Raw genomic sequence first — 21,538 nt, forward strand, 5'->3', positions numbered from 1 at the left:
CTGCTTGTATGAAGAAAAATAAAAATTGCAAATCCAAAAGTTTTCGGGTCGTAAAACATGAGGTTAGATGCAATAAAGAACGGTATATTTTTTCAGCCCGATCCGATGATGTCTAACCGTGCCCATTTGATCCCAAAGTATGGAAAATTTGAAAAAATCACAATTTTTACTAATTTTTTTCGTTTCTTATTTTTTTGTTCGAATCTTATATTTATTGATGTGATGCGATTTTAATTAATGATCTTGTTTACTTTATTGCGGTATGGCCCAATTTATATCGCGAAAGCCACCTGACAAAAGGCGCTTTCAGCACACATAACTGATTAGTGATACGTGGAAAATATGTCACCGTCAGTTGAGTAATAGAAATTGTGTTTTATGAACGGTGTGTTGAGCCAGTTGCTAAATGAAATAGTTATTTTTAAATTTTATGCAAAGGAACTTTTTAAATAATTTTTCACACTTCACTATAATAATAAAAATAAAAATTTGTTTCATAATCAACACTTTAGTGATCACTTAACAATTCATCAACTGTTGTGTTCGCTGAATACGCTAAAAGTTTTGAATTTTTACTCGACATTTGAATTAGTAGGCTTTGATATTGCATTTTTATTCAGTTTCAGTTGTCTTATGCGTTTAATAGTACAAAAGTAATTAGTTAGTGAAAAAATTAGTTCGAAATCATTATCAGGCATTCGGAAAAAAATATTACGTTCTGAGCAAAAAATATTTCTTGTGGGTGAATGTGAAAGTGTGATTTTGGGGGCCAAGTTGCCAGCAATGAAACAGGTGCTCCAATTATTGTTTTACAAAATGAGGCACGAAAACTTGACTTTCGAAAGCAGTATGAAATACACTATTGGTGCCACGATTGAATTTTGGGAAAAAGCTAAAATTCCCACGGCGCAATAAAAAAATTGTATTAAAAAACTTAAACATCTTTACGAGGAATGGAGAAATTTACAAAAACATTCCAGGACTCCTAACGAGAAGTGTCGTAAAAATGAAGCAGAGTTTAAGGATAAAATTGAAAACTTCATATTTGACATTGCAGCCATGGATGCCCTAGGTATAATGAAAATGCACGAAGATAAAGACTTTCTTTTGCTCCAAAGAAATAGAGGACGCCCAGGTAGTATGTATAGTACGGTGCCGATACTGTACTCACAAGAAAAGAAAAACGCAAAGAGCAACGAATGGAAGAATAAAGAAAGCGCGTTGAAAAGCATTTAGTTCATCGTAAGTTTATTAAAGTTAAGCTTTACTGGCTCTTTTTTTTAATATTTGATCCCATTTGAAGCTAATTATGCTCTTGAAGTCTCTGATACCGAGGACGCTGAAAAGGATATTTCAGCTGGCGAAGAAAATGCAGCAAAAGATATGAATGAAGGCCGAAAAAGGCAAATCGAGGAAAAATTAATTATATTGATGATAGAATGCTTGCATGCATGGAAAAATGTAACTCTCAACAAGAGATACCATGCATTTGGTGAGTGCAACGGTTGCTGCCTTCATAAATACCATGCAAAGTGTTAATGGAACGCCGTCAATAAAAATGGAAGATTTAATTCTTAATCGAACAACATTACATTCGATGAGGAGAGATTATCGTCGCATACAAGCTCAAGAGATTATTAATGGATTCAATGTAATGGTTTTACTGAATATGTTTATAAGATTTTGTATTCTTGAACTTTCTTTTTACTTGTTTGTAGATTCCTGACGTTTTTGTCCTTCACTGGGATGGCAAGCTGCTTGCAGAAATCCGAGGCACAGAAAAGAAAGATCGATTGTCTCTCGTTGTCACAGGAGGAAATATGGAAAAACTGCTGGGGATACCAAAAATTGAAAGTTCAACGGGAGATGCAATAGCTGCAATAATACATAATTTTTTGTGCAAGTGGAAGCTCGATGATTTAGTGGAAATTGTATCATTTGATACAACAGCTGCTAACACGGGAGTTAATAATGGAGCAGCGTTCTTGCTTGAAAAAAGGTTGGGCCGAAATCTACTTTTCTTTCCCTGTCGTCACCATGTTAGTGAGTTGCTAGTCAAAGCAGTGTTCGAACTAAATTTTGGCAAATCATCAGCACAGGAAGTTCCCTTATTCAATCGTTTCTTTAACAGCTGGAAAAACATTAATTCTAAGTCATTCTAAAGTGGAATATCGGAAAATGGAGTTCGGAAAGTCTTTACAATAGCTGAAGTGGAAATTTTTAAGAATTTTTGTCTAACTGCATTAAATAGTCACCACACTCGTGCCGATTATAAAGAATTACTACAACTCGTTGCTCTTTGTTGGGGAAGACGTACCAAATTTTTCACAAGTACGGTCACCTGGTGCAACATCACACGCAAGGTTTATGTCGAAGTGCCTATATTGCTACAAAATGTTTCTGTTTCGCGAGCAATTCGTGTTAACGACTTCAGAAATAAAGAGTCTAAGAAGCGTTTGTATTTTTTTAACCTGCATCTACGTTCCATATTGGTTTCGTTGTGTGGATCCAATAGCTGCTCCACAAAATGACCTTAAGCTCATTCAAGATGTGATTGTATATTTCGATAAGAATGTATCCAATGCCTTGTTACATAAAATTAAAAATCATTTATGGTATTTGTCGGAAGAGGCGGTTGGCCTTTCATTTTTTGTTGATCAAATTCCTTCACATATTAAGCGAAAAATGGTGGAAGCAAGATGGAAGATGCTGTTCCAAAGAGAGTTGTTGCAACAATGTCAGAAATAACGCTTTACGGCGGCAAGAATATAAATGATTTTATTTCATCAAGAACTAAAACATTCTTTACCCGCTTAGGAATTAAAACAAGTTTTTTGGAATCAGATCCTTCAACATGGCAAGAAAGTAAAGACTATATAGCGAGAAAACGAATTTGTCAGCATTTGTATGTAGTTAATGACGCTGCAGAGAAAGCATTGAAATTGATCACAGACTACAACAGATCGCTTACTTATAATGAAGAAGATAAACAGTACTTACTGCAAGTGGTTGAGCACTACAGGCAATTGTATCCGTCTTACACCAAAACATCTCTCATTAAATAGACAATCTAATTTTTTAATTAAAATTTTATTCAATTAAAATAAATTATATAAATAAAGTTAAATTATATATAATATATATTAAGTATATAATATACATATTAAATTAAATTAAATTATATAAATTGGAAACAAAAAAAAATGTTGTAAAAATTGTGATTTTTTGAAATTGTCCATACTTTGGGATCAAATGGGCACGGTTAGGCATCATCGGATTGGGTTAAAAAATTACACCGGTTTTCATTACTCCTAACCTCATGTGTTAAGACCCGAAAATTTATGGATTTCCACAAAAAAAAAGTTACGGCCAGTCTAGGATGATAGATTACAAGGTTTAGCCATTCGATGCGAAATTGTGAGAGTAACTTCGGCTGCCACGTCATAGAAGATTCGTCAGCAGAACTGTCTCTGCTTATTTTACACGTATTCTTACACTCATCTGAACAGTATTTGTTCAGACGGCAACGAAGTAATTTAAGCAATGGCTGCGTTAATTTTTTTCGTATATCACTAATACAGTCTCAGTTTTTGCGTAAGCCAATCGCTGTCCCATCTCCTGCTTCGTAAGTAAATCCGCTGATTGATTCAAAATCGCTGAGAACCGAGTAGTGTTTTGATGTTGGCCACACCTTCTGAACTCTCTCTACAATGTGTGTATCTATCAACTTCTATGAAAAATATGATCAGGTGAACGCTTTCTTGTCTTTAGAACTTAAGTGCCAAATTCAAAAAAGTCTCTACCCACTACTTTATGGGAAAGACCAATGTCTGGTTTTCATTATGCCATTTTACTGACGACATAATTTTGCACATAATTTCAAATTGAAGTTAACCAAAGTGACAGGTATTTCCACTAGAATGACGTTCTTTGAAAGCCAAACATACATTTCAAGACTAGTGAATGGATTGTTGATCTTCAATCAGATACTTCCAATACGTAAAATTTTAGGAAAGACCCTAGAAAGAGGAGTGGGCACATAAATTATTTTTGTTGATTCTAAATTCGCTTTTGATAGTAAGAGACGGACTTGCCCAAGAGCTGCAAATCCTGAATTTGTTTTCACCATAAAACTAATATGACTGTGTAAAACGATGTTGAGCGATCCCAGCTGCTCGGTGCGAATTGGAAGGGACCTCTCCGAGCAGTTTGATATCAAGCGAGGCTTTAGATAGAATGACCTTCTTTCGGGATGCGGGATGCTAAAGCTTATCAATAAGATATAATCATGAGCTGGAACTTTTAGCAAAACACGAAACTGTGGTAAGATTTATAAACTCACAGAAAATAAGATCGCTTGGACACGTGTTTAGAATGCCCAAGGAGAGAACAACTTGAAAGGCAGTTGAATTACGCCCAGTTGGAGGCCGAAGAAGAGGACGCCCCAGAAAAAGATGGCTCGAAGACGTTGAAGATGACCTTGGAAAGTTGAACGTGCGACGGTGGAAGGAAATAGCTTAGATAGAGACGGCTGGCGAAAGAAACTTTTATAAAAGCGTAAAACTGTTGCCGCCGGTTGATGATGATATCATCTACTATTAGTTCAGTATTTTCTAAGTTAGATAAAGAAGCGAAACGAATGGATTCTTTGATAAACGAGGCATCTCCATTATAAAAAAAACATAATCTTGAACTCATAAATGTGTCAACACCTACGTCACCACCGATAGTTATAACTTTGTGGACGATAATTTAAAAACAGAAACATGTTTCACATTTTTCGGCAAGGATTGTTACGAAAACAAATATATTTTTGAAATCTCTTGACCTTCCTCAAATTAGGATAATTTCTTTAATGCTGGTTCCCAACTGAAACTATCAATTTTCTCATGAGTGAGAAAAGAAATTAAAAATTGTTAAAGATAGAAAAGAATATTTAATTCGGAATCAGCCTGGAAATCCAAGAGAGGATCTCTTTTACCAAAAAGTTCTACTTTTTACCGATAAGATAATTTAAAAGTCAAGTCCATTCTTGCCCAAAAAAAATTACACTTCAAAGGTTAGTCATAGTGCCCTTCCTGTTATATGAGACGATGCTAACATCTGGGCTTTGGAGTCATCGAGCGAAAGATTTATGAGCCATTGCGCGTTGGTCACAGCGAATGCAATAGAATGAAAGTAGACCGTGAGATGATGCGCTCTAAATATGGACGAAATAGTGGAATACCATAGGCAACAATGCAGGTGATAAAGACTCGATGGCTCCGCATGCACGAATAGATACAAACGTTGGAGGACTGGAAGTATTAGATGCCGTACATCTCCGTGATGGGTCCATTACATTTTTGTTTACAAATTTTCGCAATTTGGATAGGTTCAGTCAGCTTAGTTCTCTCTCATTTCTCTGTCGCATCATAAAAAATGATACTCGAAATACTAAAATTTTTGTGGCCAAACGAGTAAATCTATTTCATATTTAGTCCTTCTGGTGATACTTCGAATTAAATGAAAGTTTTGGAAATGCTCAAAAGAATAGAATATAATCTATAATTCTATTTTATGTTATTTTTTATATACAAATGAACTAAAAAAAAGAAAAGAAAATAATAGAAACCAATCACTTGGAACTTTAAAACGCCTTCACAAGCCACTGAATGTCTTTGCTAAATGAATTCGCAAAATCTCACTTTTGACAAAAGTATTTGCACTCCAATAATCGCACCCCTCTATACCACCCCACCACGCTTAATTTTGTTATCAGCATAATGTCATGGTACGCTTCGCGTTCTTCGTATCAGCACGGATTTATCATCACATTTCACTAAATGGGCTGACTGGCTGACGCGTCAGAGAGCAAAAAATGCGTAAAGGAGCAGAAAAGGAAGCAAATCGCTTAAAGCATATGTGTGTGTGTATATATATATAAAATGGCATGAGTACGTGGGGTAAACTAGCGGGTAAGCGCAGAACTGTACCATTTGAGTATAGTACTAGTCCATTGATTTTAATAAAATTTTTCATAATGAGATAATATTTTTTACGAACATTTTTTAGCTCCTTTTTGTGTATTTTGTAACTATGCTTGATGAACTCTTTTACCTTTCAATGAGGATGGAATGAAAGCAGGAATTCTGTATTTATGCAATCATGCCCAGGTGGTTGAGCCGCTAAAAATACCACATCTACAATACTCAAAATTATCTAAATTGCTTTCTTCAGCTAAAAACTAAAATATGAGATTGTTAGTTAGACTTTCTAAAGCTAGCTCACTTATATACAACGTGGCACAAAATTAATCATCCACTTTTTTAATATTGTAGCTTTTTACTAAATAAAAAAAGAAACTAAAAACTTATTTTTAGCGATTAAAAAAATATGTATTCTGATATTTATGCACTCCAATGCTTGTCTCTTTATTATTACGCAGCTGTCTAGTTCACAAGTGGCAAAAATGATTGACGTCCGACGTCATTTACAAAAATTTTAAATTATTGGGTGATTAATTTTACGCCACCTTGCACATCTTCTTCATATCTCCGAATCATAGCTGAACGATAGATTTGCTTTATTTGTGATAGCGGCTTCAAATGTTGCATGTTGAGACTGAATGAAAGACTAATCAGATACTCCCACTTAAGGATGTATTTGCCTGTTGTATGGTAATGCCCTCTGTGTGTGCTAAGAAGAGGCAATTCCAACTAAATTCCAAAAAATGAACAAGGTGCTCCTTTTGCCTCTTCGAGTTATCGGTGGTGTTAATAACACTTTTCGCGTTAGTAAGTCTGCCCGCTAATCTTCTCAGGTTGAAAACTCAATAGAAATCCTAATAATTCCCGCTCAACTTAATATAATTCTCTGCAATAACTATTATACACTTGCGGTATCTGTAAAGATACAAAATAAAAACAGGTTGTTATGTGACATTAACTGTCCAAAGGTTTGTTTTTTCCTTGTTCACTCGTCTCGGGTCCTATGCTCCCGAGAAGACTCAGTCTTGCGTTGGCCTCGTTAAACTGTTTTGATTTCTGACAGGGTAGGTGATTAGCCTGCTGCTACCTGTCCTAAGTGGTGGAAATACCCACTTATCGTTGCTTAGGAACAACGCCTTCTTACTGCTTGAAGCGCCATCTGTGTGTCACATTTTTCTGGCAGAAGGATCACACAGATGGTTGAGGACTTCGCTAAATTTGGTGTGTCTGCGCTATTACCGCGATTGCCCGCTTCTCTTGCTTGTTGGGGTTGTGGGTTTTTTTATATAGAAACTTGGAAAGTAGGTAAGTTTGGAAAAGTGCGAGGACCGTGCTTTACGTGGGTTTTGAAGCCACAGCTTCTGGGATGGCAGGCTAGTGCACTTACTCTAGACTACCGAAGCCGCAAAAGTTATACTTCAAATATTTACAAAGATCTCGCGTTTTATAAAAAAAACCCTTTATTTTGTTAGATTTCCCGAGCAAATTTTAATAGAAAATAAAAAAAAATATTTTTTGCTAATTATTGAGAGAGAGATTTTGTAGATAGTAAAAAATTTCGACTCTGGAAAATTTTTTATAATATCAGATTGGGTTGGCAACTAAGTAATTGCGGATTTTTTTAGAAAAACAAAGACCATTTTTTCCTGGAACTAAATAACTTTATTCTGTAATGTATTGCTCATTTTGATCAATGACCTTTTGCCATCTTTCATGCAGAACCATAATCCCACGTTCATAAAACTTCTGGTTTTTATTAGCAAAAAACTGAATCAGGTACGATTTGACATCATCGCCATTATTGAAATTTTTACCATTCAAGGAGTTTTGTAAAGATCGAAACAAAAAGTAATCAGATGGTGTAAGGTCAAGACTATATGGTGACTGCGGCAAACTATCCCAACCAAGCTCCAATAATTTTTGCCGAGTGGCCAAAGATGTGTGTGGCCGTGCTCGGTTTGTCAATTCGGGCCGCTTTCCTTCAACTCCATTGTTTAATTTCGTTAATTGTTCAATGTGGTCATCAGAATTGATCGTTCGGCTGGGTGGTAAGAGTTCAAAGTAGACAATTCCTTTGTAATCCCACCAAACTGATAACTAAACCTTTTTTTAATGAATGTCAGCTTTTGATGTTGCTTGAGTTGGTTCACCTGGCATGCTCCACGATCTTTCCCGCTTCATATTCTTGTAAACAACCCATTTTTCATAGCCAGTTATCAGTCGTTTTAAAAATGGATCATTTTCATTAAGTTTCTGTAGCAAATCGCAGCTGCTAATGCGTTGCGTTAAATGCGTTTCTTTCGGTACGTATGGAACACATTTATCGAGTTTTGAACATAGCCAAGTTGTTTTAAATGATTTTCAATGCATGTACATGTGTGGTACATGAAGCTTCTTTACAATCTCATGAGTTGTACTGTGACGATCCGAATCGATTATTGCTTTGATTAGGGCGTCATCACCTTCAACTGGACGACCCGAGTGGTTTTTATCTTTGAGTGAAAAATCACCAGAACGAAATTTGCCAAACCAATTTTGACACTGCCGTTCTTTTAAGCCTTAGTCACCATAAACAGCACATAACTTTTTATGAGTTTGCGATGCAGTTTTCCCTTTGCGGAAATAAAAAAGCAAAATATGACGAAAATATTCCTTTTGTTTTTCCATTTTTCAACGAACGCCAAACGAAAACTTCACAACAGATCAAACAACTTTTTTTTACTGATTAACAGCTGAAATGCCAACTATGAACCTAAAAATTCAACTGAAGCCATCTATGAGTGAAATCCGCAATTACTTAGTTGACCAACCCAATATTTTTTTTATTGTTGTAAACTTTTTTTCTGAAATATAAAATTTTTAGGTAGTAAAGGAATAATTTCAGAGAACGCCCTCTGTAGCTTTTAAATTAAAACCACTTTTTATAAAATTACCTCTTAAGCCATTTTATTGTCTTTTTTTTATATTTTTTATATTTTTTATTAACAATACTTTACATTTTTTTTTGCTTTTTTTCTCTGTGCTTCCTTTAATACCTATTACAACTGCCTGGGGTCATTAAGAAATTATTGTTAATGTGCAAGATGGCGCAAAATGACTGAGTGATGAAAATCTCTATTTTGATCTTCACGCTCTCCATTGATTGTCTGTTTATACGAGTATACTGTATTGCTTGCAAAAATTATAAATATTCGTATAGGCTGACTAATTTTGCGCCCCTGTATATAGAATACGAATGTATACCTACAATTTCGCCCAATAATTTTGGTTTAAGAAATTTGCATTTAAATTCAAAGAAAAGCTCAAAATTTTGCATTGCATACATTTTTTAAACAATAATTGGCCTCGATCGGTATTTAAGAGTTAAGCTGTCCGCTTTTGATTTCCTTTTAGATCGTTGTATGTTGATAATGAGTGGGTCTCAATAAGGCATTCATTTAGATTAAGATATTCTTTAGTCTTATCACTAATTTTACGGCGTGTCATTAATGAAAATTTTAAACGTTTGGGGATTTAAAATCATTTATAACCATCCTGAGTTGTTTTACTCACCAAGGCAATCACCGTCTTGATGTGCTTTTTGCGAATGAAAGAATCTATGTTTCTGTCGACTCCGAACGGCAGATGGTTTTTATGAGTGGCTTTTTTCATGGCTGAGTTACACTCGAAGGTATGAAATATGCCTGCCGGGGGGTGACATCTATTAGAAAAAAACCTCTTCTATAATTTGATGTTTCATGCCAATAGCAGTTTTCGGGCCCGTACACAACCGAATGGCAGTCACGCGAAAAACTCATTCGGCTACGGCGGCCGTCACTAACTAATAAAAAATGTAAAGCTTCATTGGTGGTTAAAAAAAGTTCTCATAGAAAACCATCGATTGAGGGCGTCATAAAACTAAAGGTCGTTTTATTTGTCAAAGAACGTCCAGATGTACACCGCAGACTGGAGGAAGATCTATCCGCTGAAAGAAGTTGCAAATTTACTCCATTCACTGTACCTAAAGAGAATTCTTGAACCGTGGGTTTCTTCGTAGAAACACGAGGAAGAATTGTGTCATAAGAAAGTGAAGTTCTAATAATGTGGGGCTTGCCTAACTACTTACTCTACTTACTACACGAGCTCAAATCTTTCTTGAAGTTAAAATCCGGCAGGAGAGGAAGGGGCTTGGCTTGAAAGGCCTCATATACCCCGAGTATCTCCAGCGGCAGGGCTGTAAAGCTCATCAGGATCGAGACCAGTAAGATCCTGATTACGATATACTGAAAAATATTGTTAGATTAGGAAGTCTATGGGCTGCTGAAAGTAGTATTCTATAACCTCAGTACAGGAGTGTGACACCTCACCGAAATGGTCTCCGTCCCGTGAAAACTCTGGCAAGCCTTCGGGTACGTTTCTTACACGTCACCATTAAGTTGGTGGTGCAGGCTCAGTTGAGAAATCCTGACTAGTTCCTGTCCTGGCTCTGAACTCTATTGCTCATGAAGCGTAGAGTCAACCCTCGCATGACGTCCCTGCTCGCATAGATTACCATGGGGACACTTAGGGAAACTGCTCTTTCGTGTAAGGATAGCGGCCTTAAGTCGGGACACAAAATAATTAAAAATGAATACCCAAAATAGAAAACAAACCACCGAGCAAAAAACAGACGAAGGAATCAGAGATGGTCGAAATGACAATGAGGATCCAAGAGCGGTCTTCAGAAAAAGTAGTTTACTGCTAAGGTCCCCGCCGGCAAAGAAAGCACCAATCCTTAATGCAGCTGGAAGCAGACAAGCCCGCACGCACTGCGTTAAAAAATGTCAAAGCTGATGGCCCCGCAAACGGCAACGGGGACAGCAACATCAGCTTTCAGATAAGGGATGCCTCCAATACCGTCGTTGGAAAGCTACAATCAGTGCAGCATACGTCAACCAGCACTCTTTGCAGATCGGCTCGTCAATCCCATTGAAATGCCTCCTTGGCTCGAGCTAACACAAAACATGAGGTGGATGGAGGAAGATGCGATCTCCCAACGTAAGCTAGTGATAAGGTCTATGCAGTAGGCGTTCAGACATCAAAAGAACACTAGCAACGAAGACAAAGTTGGAGTATCCAAAATGGGTGAGCTGCTGGATGTAATGCTGAACCACAGACGTTCGTGAAAGGCAGCACGTTCTCAGAATTCGTTATATACAAGTAACTAGTCACGATGCATAGAACTCAGAGGTGTGATGAACATTACACCGTTAGCCGATGAAGGGATCAGCTGATTAGCTGACCTAGCAGGTGATATGGCAGCTGTTTGCTTACGAAAAAACTGAAATTGTGTTGTTTATATGTAAACAAAATCAACACAGCCTTCGCTCCTGTTACTTAGTTGCCGTCTGAGCAACGACTGATGGGAGGAGTGCGTGAAATGAGAGGACAGAGTTCTGCGGCCGAGTATCCGATGTCGTCGCAGGTACTTTTATAATTTTGGAACACTTTTAGTCCCTCATCCTTTGTGACTAGTCACAAAGTCAGCGGTACTTGCAAATACGAACTATTTTGGACGTAGTTGGACAGATAAGTAATGCTTTTAGGATTAAACTTCTTTGTCCTCTGAGGTTTTACCTCTACCTAAACTGGAAGACCGATTCATACTGCCATAGAGAAAAATGACGTTCATCATCACTTTTTTGATAGAGATTCAAGTCCAGTTTTTGCAATGTGTATGTATACGTTTGAGCTCAATAAATTTCCACCAGCTGTAAAATATCCATCCACTTTTCTTCCATAAAACCGAGCACCAACTGGCCCATTTTGCATTTTCTGTATTCTACTCCAATTGAGAATTGAGAACCGGTGCCAAAATGGATGGTGTGGGACTAGTCCCTTCATAAGACCCTTCCAATTTCAACCCACAGCAGGTTGCGCAATAGGCAGAAATATTCCAAGCAAGTACGTGTGTGCTTTGCCGCTGTTCATCTGCTCATCTGCTTTGCATAATATCGATTGCCATGTCATCATGAGCATACAAACAGCGACTCACTGGCAACAACGCATGTAGTTATTGGAGGCAAACCTGAAGCGTTTGTATCTCCTGCTGCGTTGGATTTCGGCGTAACGCTTCATTGCTGGTGCTTCATTGAGCTGTGAATTTCAACGCGCACTTTCACGCTTCCACAGCCGGCAGGCGAATAGAAAAGAGAATGAGAAATGAAGTCTGCGACACTTGGCGTGGGAGGAGGTGTAGCGGCAGCAATGCTGTAATCGGCAACAACAAGAGCAACACTACAGTACAGTACATATGTTTGGAAGGGCATTGGCGTTGCAAGGCAGCGGCTGCTGGCACGCCTTAACACCTGTTGTTATTGTTACTGTTGTTGTTGTTGCTGCTGCCTAATCGCACAGATAATGATTCTTTATCTTTGGCACTTACATATGCGCCATTTTATTGTGTGCGTTTTTTGCTCCGTATTGCACTTGAGCGTTGATAAAATGGGATTTGTGCGGGATTTGCGAGGCGTTGTCGTCTACATTTTCTGTTTTTTTTTCTGTCGCTATTGCTGATGCTGCTGCTGCCACAATACAGTTAATGTAATGAAATCATTAAAGCGCATATTGGCGTTGGATGCTGAGAATTTCGTATGGACGGTGGTATATACATACATATTTACATACTTTGGTAGGCGCTGGAGTGATACAAATTTGGGCTTAAATAAAATATATTTTCTTGACAAATTTCAAATATGTAATTTCATTCTTGTGGTAAAAAATGCTGAGAGTACAGCGATAGCTTACTTCCATGTTCCAGATTAGGCAAGTACAGTTAATAAACAAATTAAAGCGAGCATCCGCATAGCCACAGGTCAAGTAAGGTTACATTAAGGTGACACTTAGGTACACAAAGACTTTTAATTTACTAGAAAGAGAAAAGGAATGGAAGAAAGGGAAAGAAAAAGTAAAAGTAAACAGTCATAAAAAGGTTAGTTTGAGAACCGATAAGTGCTTGGAAGAAAATTAAGGATTTCTAATATCCCTTCTCTGTAAAATTCTCAGTAGCATTGGTAAAGTGGCAGTGAAGATGCTTAAATTGAGAAGAATTTGAGTCCACGTGGTCGCTTTCCAAATGGTTCAAACAAGAGGGACTTGAAAGGATTCGGAATCTCTGACATGGTTTCCTGCGAACAGAACCTAGCTAAGGTGAGGGTTATGGCTGAACTGCGGTGAAACTGCGGAGCTTTTTCGACCAACTGCGTTTCACTTCTAGGCAGAATAGCCTCTTCCATTTGCACTTATTAGTGTTCGCCATCGCTTACTGAGCTGACTTCAAGTTCAACTTTTCAAAATAGTGCTGCAGGTAAGTCGAGAAACTTCGAACCAATCGAGACCCTTGGAATCATAACAATTGAACGAGAAGCTCGGTTGAGAATTTACTAAGGACGCAGGGACTAATTACACGCATCGGTACGAGAAAGGTTTTGATCATGCTCGTCGTATCGTATGGCGCAGAATTATGGATGATGACTCATTCGGTGAAGCGTCCCTTGGAGTGCTTGAGGCAAAGATTCTGCGGAAGATTTTCTGACCTTTGCATGTTAGCGAGGGCGAGTATCGCCATCTAGTAGAATAATGGGCTGTATGAGCTTTACGACGATATAGACAAAGCACAGCGAATAAAGATCCAACGGTTTCGTGGGCTGGGTTATGTCGTTCGAACGGATACAAACGCTCCGGGTCTAAAAGTATTCGATGCGGTACCAGCTGGTGGTAGCAAAGGAAGAGGAAGGCCTCTTTCGGGTATATGCCATACAGTTTCTACAGGGTTTGATAGAAAAGTAATGAGCCTTCCCGCGCGGAGCGTCTGCCAAGCGATCAACCGAATAGGCTGGTGGGGGAAAATGATCGTTGGACCTTCCCCTTCCACTAGAAACCGGTCCCAGTTCACTGGCAACAGCGGTGCAGTCAACATCGCTCCGCGCGAGAAAACTGTTTTAAAAGTGTGTTAGGAATATGCAGTGGCGAAAATGCAGCGATCGGTGGAGCAAGGTTACTCGATCAAATTTTGCGTAAAGCTAGACTCTCGAGGCATCATCCACAAGGAGTTTGTACCTCCAGGAAGCACTGTAAACGCGGCAATTTACAAAGAAGTGCTCCTTCTGCTGAAAAACCGCTCACCCGGGTTCGGCCCGACCTCGTTAACAATTAGACCCTTCATCACGACAATTCGCCGGCGTACACCGGCTTCCTCTGCACCTCTGCATTGGCCAAGATGGTGCTTCCCCGCCCTCCCTACAGCCCCGACCTGTCCACTCCGGACTTCTTCTTGTTCCCGCGCCTGAAAAGAAAGCTGAAGCGGAGGCGTTTTGACTCCATCGAGGCGATCCAAAAAAATATGACAGCCGAATTGAACGCGATTCCAGCGGATGAGTTTAAAAAATGTTTCCTGCAGTGGAAGGACCGCTACCAGCGGTGTATTCACGCTCAAGGGTCCTATTTTGAAGAATATTAGTTGTATAAGCCAAAAGGTTTAATAAAACTGCTTAAAAAAAATAAGGCTCATTACTTTTCAATCAAACCCTCTATCCTAGGGCATTGGTTGAGCATCGGTTTCGGTGAATGCCGCTCCGTATTTGGGAAAAAACAGTTATACCATTTGGTTCTCTTTGTGTCACGTAAGAAAGAGCTCTAGCTTCGCTTTTACTTTACCTTTCTGTGTCGATAAAGTGTCCGAACTAGTGCTGGATAGCGATAGAGACAGAAATCTGCTCACCACTCCCGCCTCGACTCTGCAGCTGTGATATAACTTATTCTCTATTTCACATTACACATTTTTAGCTATTACATCGGTCTCTGCACGTCGGGAGTTGGAGATATGCGCGAGCAAGGTTCAAAACTTGAAGATACTTTTAATTTTTATTTCTCTGCTAGAATAAATTTGAGATGTGCGAAGTAATGAATGCGCGTGATTTTATTTGAAACCCATGATTGAAAAATCGAAGAGGCTTCACTACAGCGGGACAACTTTTTCTTTTTTCTTCGATTTCAAAATTCGGTTCGAAGCGCCAAATTAGCAACTGCTCTTAAATTGTGCCTGAAAAGATGGACTTCGCGTTTACATAGCGGCCACTGGGTTAGTGCGCAAATGTGCAAAGCCGCGAGATCTTTCTGGGCACGAGTACCTCCAAGGAGCTCGAGAGAACTTCTAAGGCTATCAAAGCCACATCTCTCGAATCAGCTGAGAAGGAGGAGCTAAAATAATTCCTTCTAATTTTGCATAAAGAACTTAAAGAAATCCCAAGTCTCCCCGCATTGCCACCTAACGGACAGCATTCAATAAGGGTACCCACAAAATTCGAGAGATGTGGCTTTGATAGCCTTTGAAGTTCTCTCAAGCTCCTTCGATCTACTTGGGTACCCTTATTGAATGCTGTCCGTTAGGTGGCAATGCGGGGAGACTTGGGATTTCTTTAAGTTCTTTATGCAGTAGCTGTCTGCAAAATTAGAAGGAATTATTTTAGCTCCTTCTTCTCTGCTGTTCTGCTCTCGTCGGTATAAAATTCAGACATTTTGGCTCTGCTTTTTTTGCTACACCAGTTGGTCACTCACCTGGTGAATCTCATCAGTAGCTTAAAGCGGTTAACGCAATTGTAATTAGCAAACCGTTTGGTCGTCATCTTCCCTAATCTAAAGCTCCCTCATTCTTTTTGTCCTTTGTTTTGTTCTCCTCCTTCTGTTTTCTTTTGTATGGTACAAGTGGACTCTTACATGAGTATCAATTTAACCTTATCTAACCTAGAATGCGTCTCTTTATTTTTTACAATTTATCAAGGCAAATAAAAGCGTTGTTGTTGTTGTTGTTGTAGTAGCATAAAGATTCCCTATACATAAGTGGAGAACGTGGCTGAAGTACATTCCTTATATATATAACTGGCGCTTACACCATGTTTTGGGTGTTTGACCGAGCTCCTCCTCCTATTCGTGGCGTATGTCTTGATGTTGTTTCACAAATGGAGGGGCCTTAAGTTTTTACCCGACTCCGAACGGCAAATATTTCTTATGAGGAGCTTTTTCATGGCAGAAATACACTCGGGGGTTTGCGGTTGCCTGCCGACTGTTATTAGAAACAACTTTTTCTTCATTTTGGTGTTACGCACTTCCGAATGATAGCCACGCACCAATCCATTCAGTGGTCGTCGGATATAAATCCGGGTCGTTGTGGTTACGTAGAACCGACTGCCATGGGTTTTAATAATACAATAAATAAAAGCGTCCGTTTACCTGCTTGTGGAGGCTCTTAAAGAGGGAACAAAACAGTATTGGTTGGATCACAATTTGACCTTTAATTAAAAGTCGCTCACCTACTCTTAAGGCAGAGTTCGTTCAGTTTGATTCAATAACTTTTCTTGATAGCTCGACCACAGCGCAATTGTCGGTGATGTCGTCATAACCAGCAAACCATACTAAGCCTGAAGTATACCACGTGAGTAGTTCGCTTCTATTTTCTTTATTATTTGCAAATTCTTTAAACTATTCATTAATTTTGATACAAATATGATAAATAACTCATTCTTCTTTTTTACATCTATCAAATATGAAAAACTATCAAATATTAGATACCTGTCGCTGCTTCCTGCTGCATCAACCAAACGGCCCAATAGTCCTTAACCTTGTCCACTGCCTTATGTTACGCAGCCAAGACATTTGCTTCCTTCGAATTCCTCGTTTGCCTTCAATTTTACCAGTTCCAAAATATATGGTTTTGCGGTGCTTTATCGTTAGTAACAGCTCTCTATCCTTTCTAAGTTTCTTTAAGACTTCTTTGTTACTAACTTTGTCTTTTCACGATATTTCTATCATCCGCCGATAGCACCGCCTCTAATTTAGTCATATTCCTAACTTTAGTGCCCATGCCGCAGTACAACAAAACAGACGAAACCATTTAAGGATGTGATTAAGACGTGATTTTATGTTCAAGCTTTTATTGGAAATAACTTTTCTGCAATTGAAGAAAGCTTCCCTCGCTGCTTCAATCCGACAGCGAGTAATTTGCCCATGTTTCACTAAGCCAACATTCTCGGTACTTACATCGGGATACTCTTTCAATGGAATTGCCATAAATTAAAATATTTGAGGAGTTTTGTGAAACAACCATGAATTTGGTTTTTTGGGTGTTAATACTTAGGCCGTAGTGCTTAGGTTTTTCGCTGACTTCTTTAACGAGATACTGCAGGTCATTAATTATGTCGGCCAATATTGTGGTGCCATCGGCAAATCGTATTATTTATTCATTATTATTGGTTATTTATTATTACTAAGTTGACTGATGCCAAAGGTTCCTTTGAAGAGAATCGGTGATTAAGCACATCCTTTGCGAGCTCCCCGTTTGATTGCTACATCACTCGTCACATCATTTTGTAGTCTTACGTTCGCAGTTTGGCCCCAGTACAAGTTGGAAATACATCTTCTAGGAATCAAGTTGGAATCAAGTTCTATAGGCAGCCATTCTATAAGGTTTTTGCTATAGTTATGATCATCTTACATCTATCAGTGGCACCTCTAACCAAAGCAGACTTTTTCGCCTCATGGAATGTACTCCAGCTTTATGTAAATAATATGCCGAAATGCATGCAAATTTTACGGACATTTTAGAAGTAAAATTCGAAAGTTGTGTAAAAACTCTTAGTTGACATGAGAATATGCAAATTTTTTGCCACTTTGAACATTCTCACTGCCTCACTAATTAACTTGTAGCCACCTGCGTCATGTCTCCATGCGAATGTTATGTCTCTACTTGTATGCATACATATGCATATTTACAAATATAGCTGTGTATGCGGGTAGGCGCAATAACGCTTTTCACTTCGCACGCCTTGTATTCATAGAAAATGTTGAATTTGCATTATATCCCCCAGAGATGAAAATTTAAATTGATGTGGCGTACGTGGCGTATACGCGACTTCCGATATTCCTATTTAGCAAGCACGTAGCGTTCACTTTCTTTAGTGGGTGAGTGCACATGCCTATGGCTGGGCATATCTGTATCTAGTGGCACATATGCATTTGCATATATAGACACATACTTTCACACTCTGCCATATAAGTATATATACTATATATGTGTGTGTGCATACGAAATATACAGACAAGTGTGTATGTGATTTCACATTAACACATACATATAACATATCGTGCACATGTGTTTGCACGTAAAGTTTCTGCATGTTAAATGCTCTAATCTGGGTGCACTTGTACTTGCCATTCGTGTGGCGCGCGCAGATTTATTCAACTTCAACTTAATGGCTCAAATCTCTAAGCACTTGCACTCAGCCAAATGTTATTGAACTGTTTGTTGTTTGAAAATTTCCTGTTCTGCCATTTAGCTGCTGTTCAATTTATGTTACCGTTGTTGTTGTGGTTGTTGTTGCATTCATTCAGCTGTCAACTCACATACGCGCTGTTGCATTAAATCTGTTGTGATTGCAGCACGATTTTCGGTTGCTGTTGATTATGCCCCATAAATCCTCTCCGGCAATGTTGATGATTTCGTGACATACCTGGGGGGAGGGACAGGTGGAAGAGGGGTTGTGTAATTGTGCGTTAAGTATTAAAGAGATATACAATTTGGAGAGTAATTCCATTGGCAAACAACGAATAAAATTGATGCCAGCTCAAAAGGCTGAAATATTATCGATTTTCTTAAGGGGGATTCATTTACCAAATTATTAGTGGACACATTTTTCTTTTTGATTTAAAAAAATAATATTTTTTTTTACTTTTTTAACCGGCTTTTGAGATTTTATTTATTTGGTGTTCCTCTGTAAATTAACGAACTTAAAAGTTACTTTGAAACATTTCTCCATATCTTTTTAAGGCTGAGTTTTTTGCTTTTCTATGCTTCATATCGGCCGCCGTAGCCGAGAGGGTTGGTGCGCGACTGCCATTCGGAATTCAGAGCGAAAGTAGGTTCGAGTCTCATTGAAAGACCAAAATGAAGAAAATTTGTTTTCTAATAGCGGTCGACAGTCGGCAGGCAATGACCAACCTCCGAGTGTATTTGTGCCATGAAAAAGCTCCTCATAAAAAAATATCTGCCGTTCGGAGTCGGCTTGAAACTGTATGTGCCTCCATTTGTGGAACAACATCAGGATGCACACCACAAATTGGAGGAGGAGCTCGGCCAAATACCCAAAAAGGGTGTACGCGCCAATTATATATTGGGTTGGGGGAAAAGAAATTTCGTATTTGTGATCGAAATTTGACGCTTTATTTTACTTAGAATTATCCGATTCAAGTCAAATATGCCCCGTTTTGTTCGCAAACTTATTGCCATTTAGAAGGCAACTTCATTATCCCCCCTTTATAAAACCCCCCTCCTTATTTGCAAAAAACTCAGACAACCAGTTTTCGCAAGCCTCTTTTGAGGCCAACTTGGCATCATCAAGGGCGTTTTGCATGGACCGGAAGAGATGATAGTCACTTGGTGCCAGGTCCGGACTATATGGAGGGTGCGATAGGACATCCCATCCGAGTTCCCGTAGCTTCTGGCGAGTCATCAAAGATGTGTGAGGACGAGCGTTGTCCTGGTGGAACACAACACCATTCCTATTGACCAATTCTGGCAGCTTCTGGTCAATCGCCTGCTTCAAACGGTCAAGTTGCTCACAGTAGAGGACCGAATTAAGGGTCTGGTCATAGTTGAGCAGCTCATAGTGGATAATTCCCTTTCAATCCCACTAAACACAAGCAAAACCTTCCTGGCGGTCAATCCAGGCTTGGCGATGGTTTGGACCGGCTCGCCGCTTCTCGACCACGATCTTTTTCTATTGGCGTTGTCGTACGTGATCCATTTTTCATCGCCAGTCACCATCCGCTTCTAAAATGAGTCAAGTTCGTTCCGTTTTAGCAGAGAATCGCAAGCGTTGATTCGGTGCAAGAGATTTTTTTGCGTCAACACGTGTTGCACCCAAACAACCAGCTCCAAACGGTTTTGTGGACTACACCTAGTTCCTGACTAATCGAGCGAATGCTCACATGCCGGCCTCTTTGGATAATGTCAACGATTTATCAGTCTCTACGACGATTGGCCTACCAGTACGTGGGTGCATCTTCGACATCTACTACACTAGAATGAAATCGATCGAACCAACACTGCGCTGTGCGAATCGTTACAGTATCAGGCCCATACACTTCACAAATTTTTGCCGCCGCCTTCGTTGCATTTTTACCTCTAAGGTAGTAAAAAAGGTAAAATGTGACGAATTTCTTGCTTGGTGGACTCCATCTTTGACGCGCTATAACTTAAGACTGGAACTTACGATCACAATACTGTCAAAGAGACACTTGTAGTACAGATTATCGTCTTGAAATCGCCGTTTAGTGTGACCCGATGCAATAAGTACAACGCAAGATATGTTTAAATGTCGCGCTCTATTGACAAAATACGACATTACTTTTTCCGCAACCCAATATCTACATATATATATATCTTTGTACCCCATATCATCAGAGGACTAATTTTTCTTCTTTTATTTAAAAAAATTTATTTATTTTCTGAGACATCTCTTAGTTTGATGCTCCCAACCGACTTGATGTTGATAAATAATTCCAATGCCGCCGATCACTGGATGCATAGTGCCAGTCTGGCTTCACCTACAATGTGATTTCGGAGTAATAGGTAGTTAGCCTAGAATCCCTATTCTCGCGATGCGGCTGCTCTTGCAAATAATAGCATTTTCAAAAATAATTTCTCGCTACGAGACCGACGCAGTTTGATCTGCTCGTCACATGAAGACAGACTCTACGATGTGAAATTAGAGCAGAATGCTTATTTATGTATAAGTTGGCCTTGCCAGTCGGACGAATTATCCCACGTTGTGGGATTATTGACTTACTGGCCGTACTTATTATTCCTATCTGCTGCTTTTTCGCGACCACTTATTTGTAAAGAATTACTTATTCGCATCTCCCCTTCATATCTGAAAATCACTTTTAACTGGTTACTTTACAGTCTTCTGTAGCCTGCGATTTCATTTAATCAAAATTAGCCATCATCTGCCGATCACTGCAAAATGGACACTGAAAATTCAGAACAAATTCTGTCCAAATGCCCTGAACTAGGCAGAAAAAGGCTCCCTTCTGATTGTCCAGTGCTTGAGTTTATAAGATATAAGACGTTGAGAAAGTTTGTGCCGCGACGAAAAACGGATTTAACTATCGGGGGTCACAATATGCAAGTGACATCGACAAATTTAAAAAATAGGCAAAATGGTTGTACTTCATGGCTTAGTCCTATAGGTCTTGTGGATCGTTGTATACTATGAAAATCATTAGAGCATTTCCTCGTCAATGGGTGCATGTCGTCAATTCTTTTAAGAATTGGTTTATTTGTAAGCTTAAATACCAAGTCAGTCCATAAGTTCGTGCGTATTTTACCCATAATTTCACTTTTGTACGATTTTTGCGGGATATAACGGAAATATTTATATTTTCTTTGATATATTGTGCATTCAACAAGTGATTCTAATCGCGAATAGAAGCACGTGTTGTTAAAAATAAAATGGAATCTTCGAACGCGTATAAGAGGCATATTTTGTATTTTTTTA

General features: G+C 38.9%; 1 protein-coding gene across 1 annotated transcript; it reads left to right on the forward strand.

Moving 5' to 3' along the window:
* The first annotated feature begins 110 nt into the window (after positions 1-110).
* On the forward strand, positions 111-2,666 carry LOC128864173 (uncharacterized). Its single transcript, XM_054103704.1, has 2 exons — positions 111-1,651; positions 1,719-2,666. The coding sequence occupies exons 1-2, from the start codon at positions 1,484-1,486 to the stop codon at positions 2,160-2,162; spliced, it is 612 nt and encodes a 203-aa protein (XP_053959679.1). The 5' UTR covers positions 111-1,483; the 3' UTR covers positions 2,163-2,666.
* Positions 2,667-21,538: the final 18,872 nt, after the last annotated feature.

The sequence above is a fragment of the Anastrepha ludens genome, chromosome 5 (assembly GCF_028408465.1).
Source record: "Anastrepha ludens isolate Willacy chromosome 5, idAnaLude1.1, whole genome shotgun sequence".
Taxonomy (NCBI): Eukaryota; Metazoa; Arthropoda; class Insecta; order Diptera; family Tephritidae; genus Anastrepha; species Anastrepha ludens.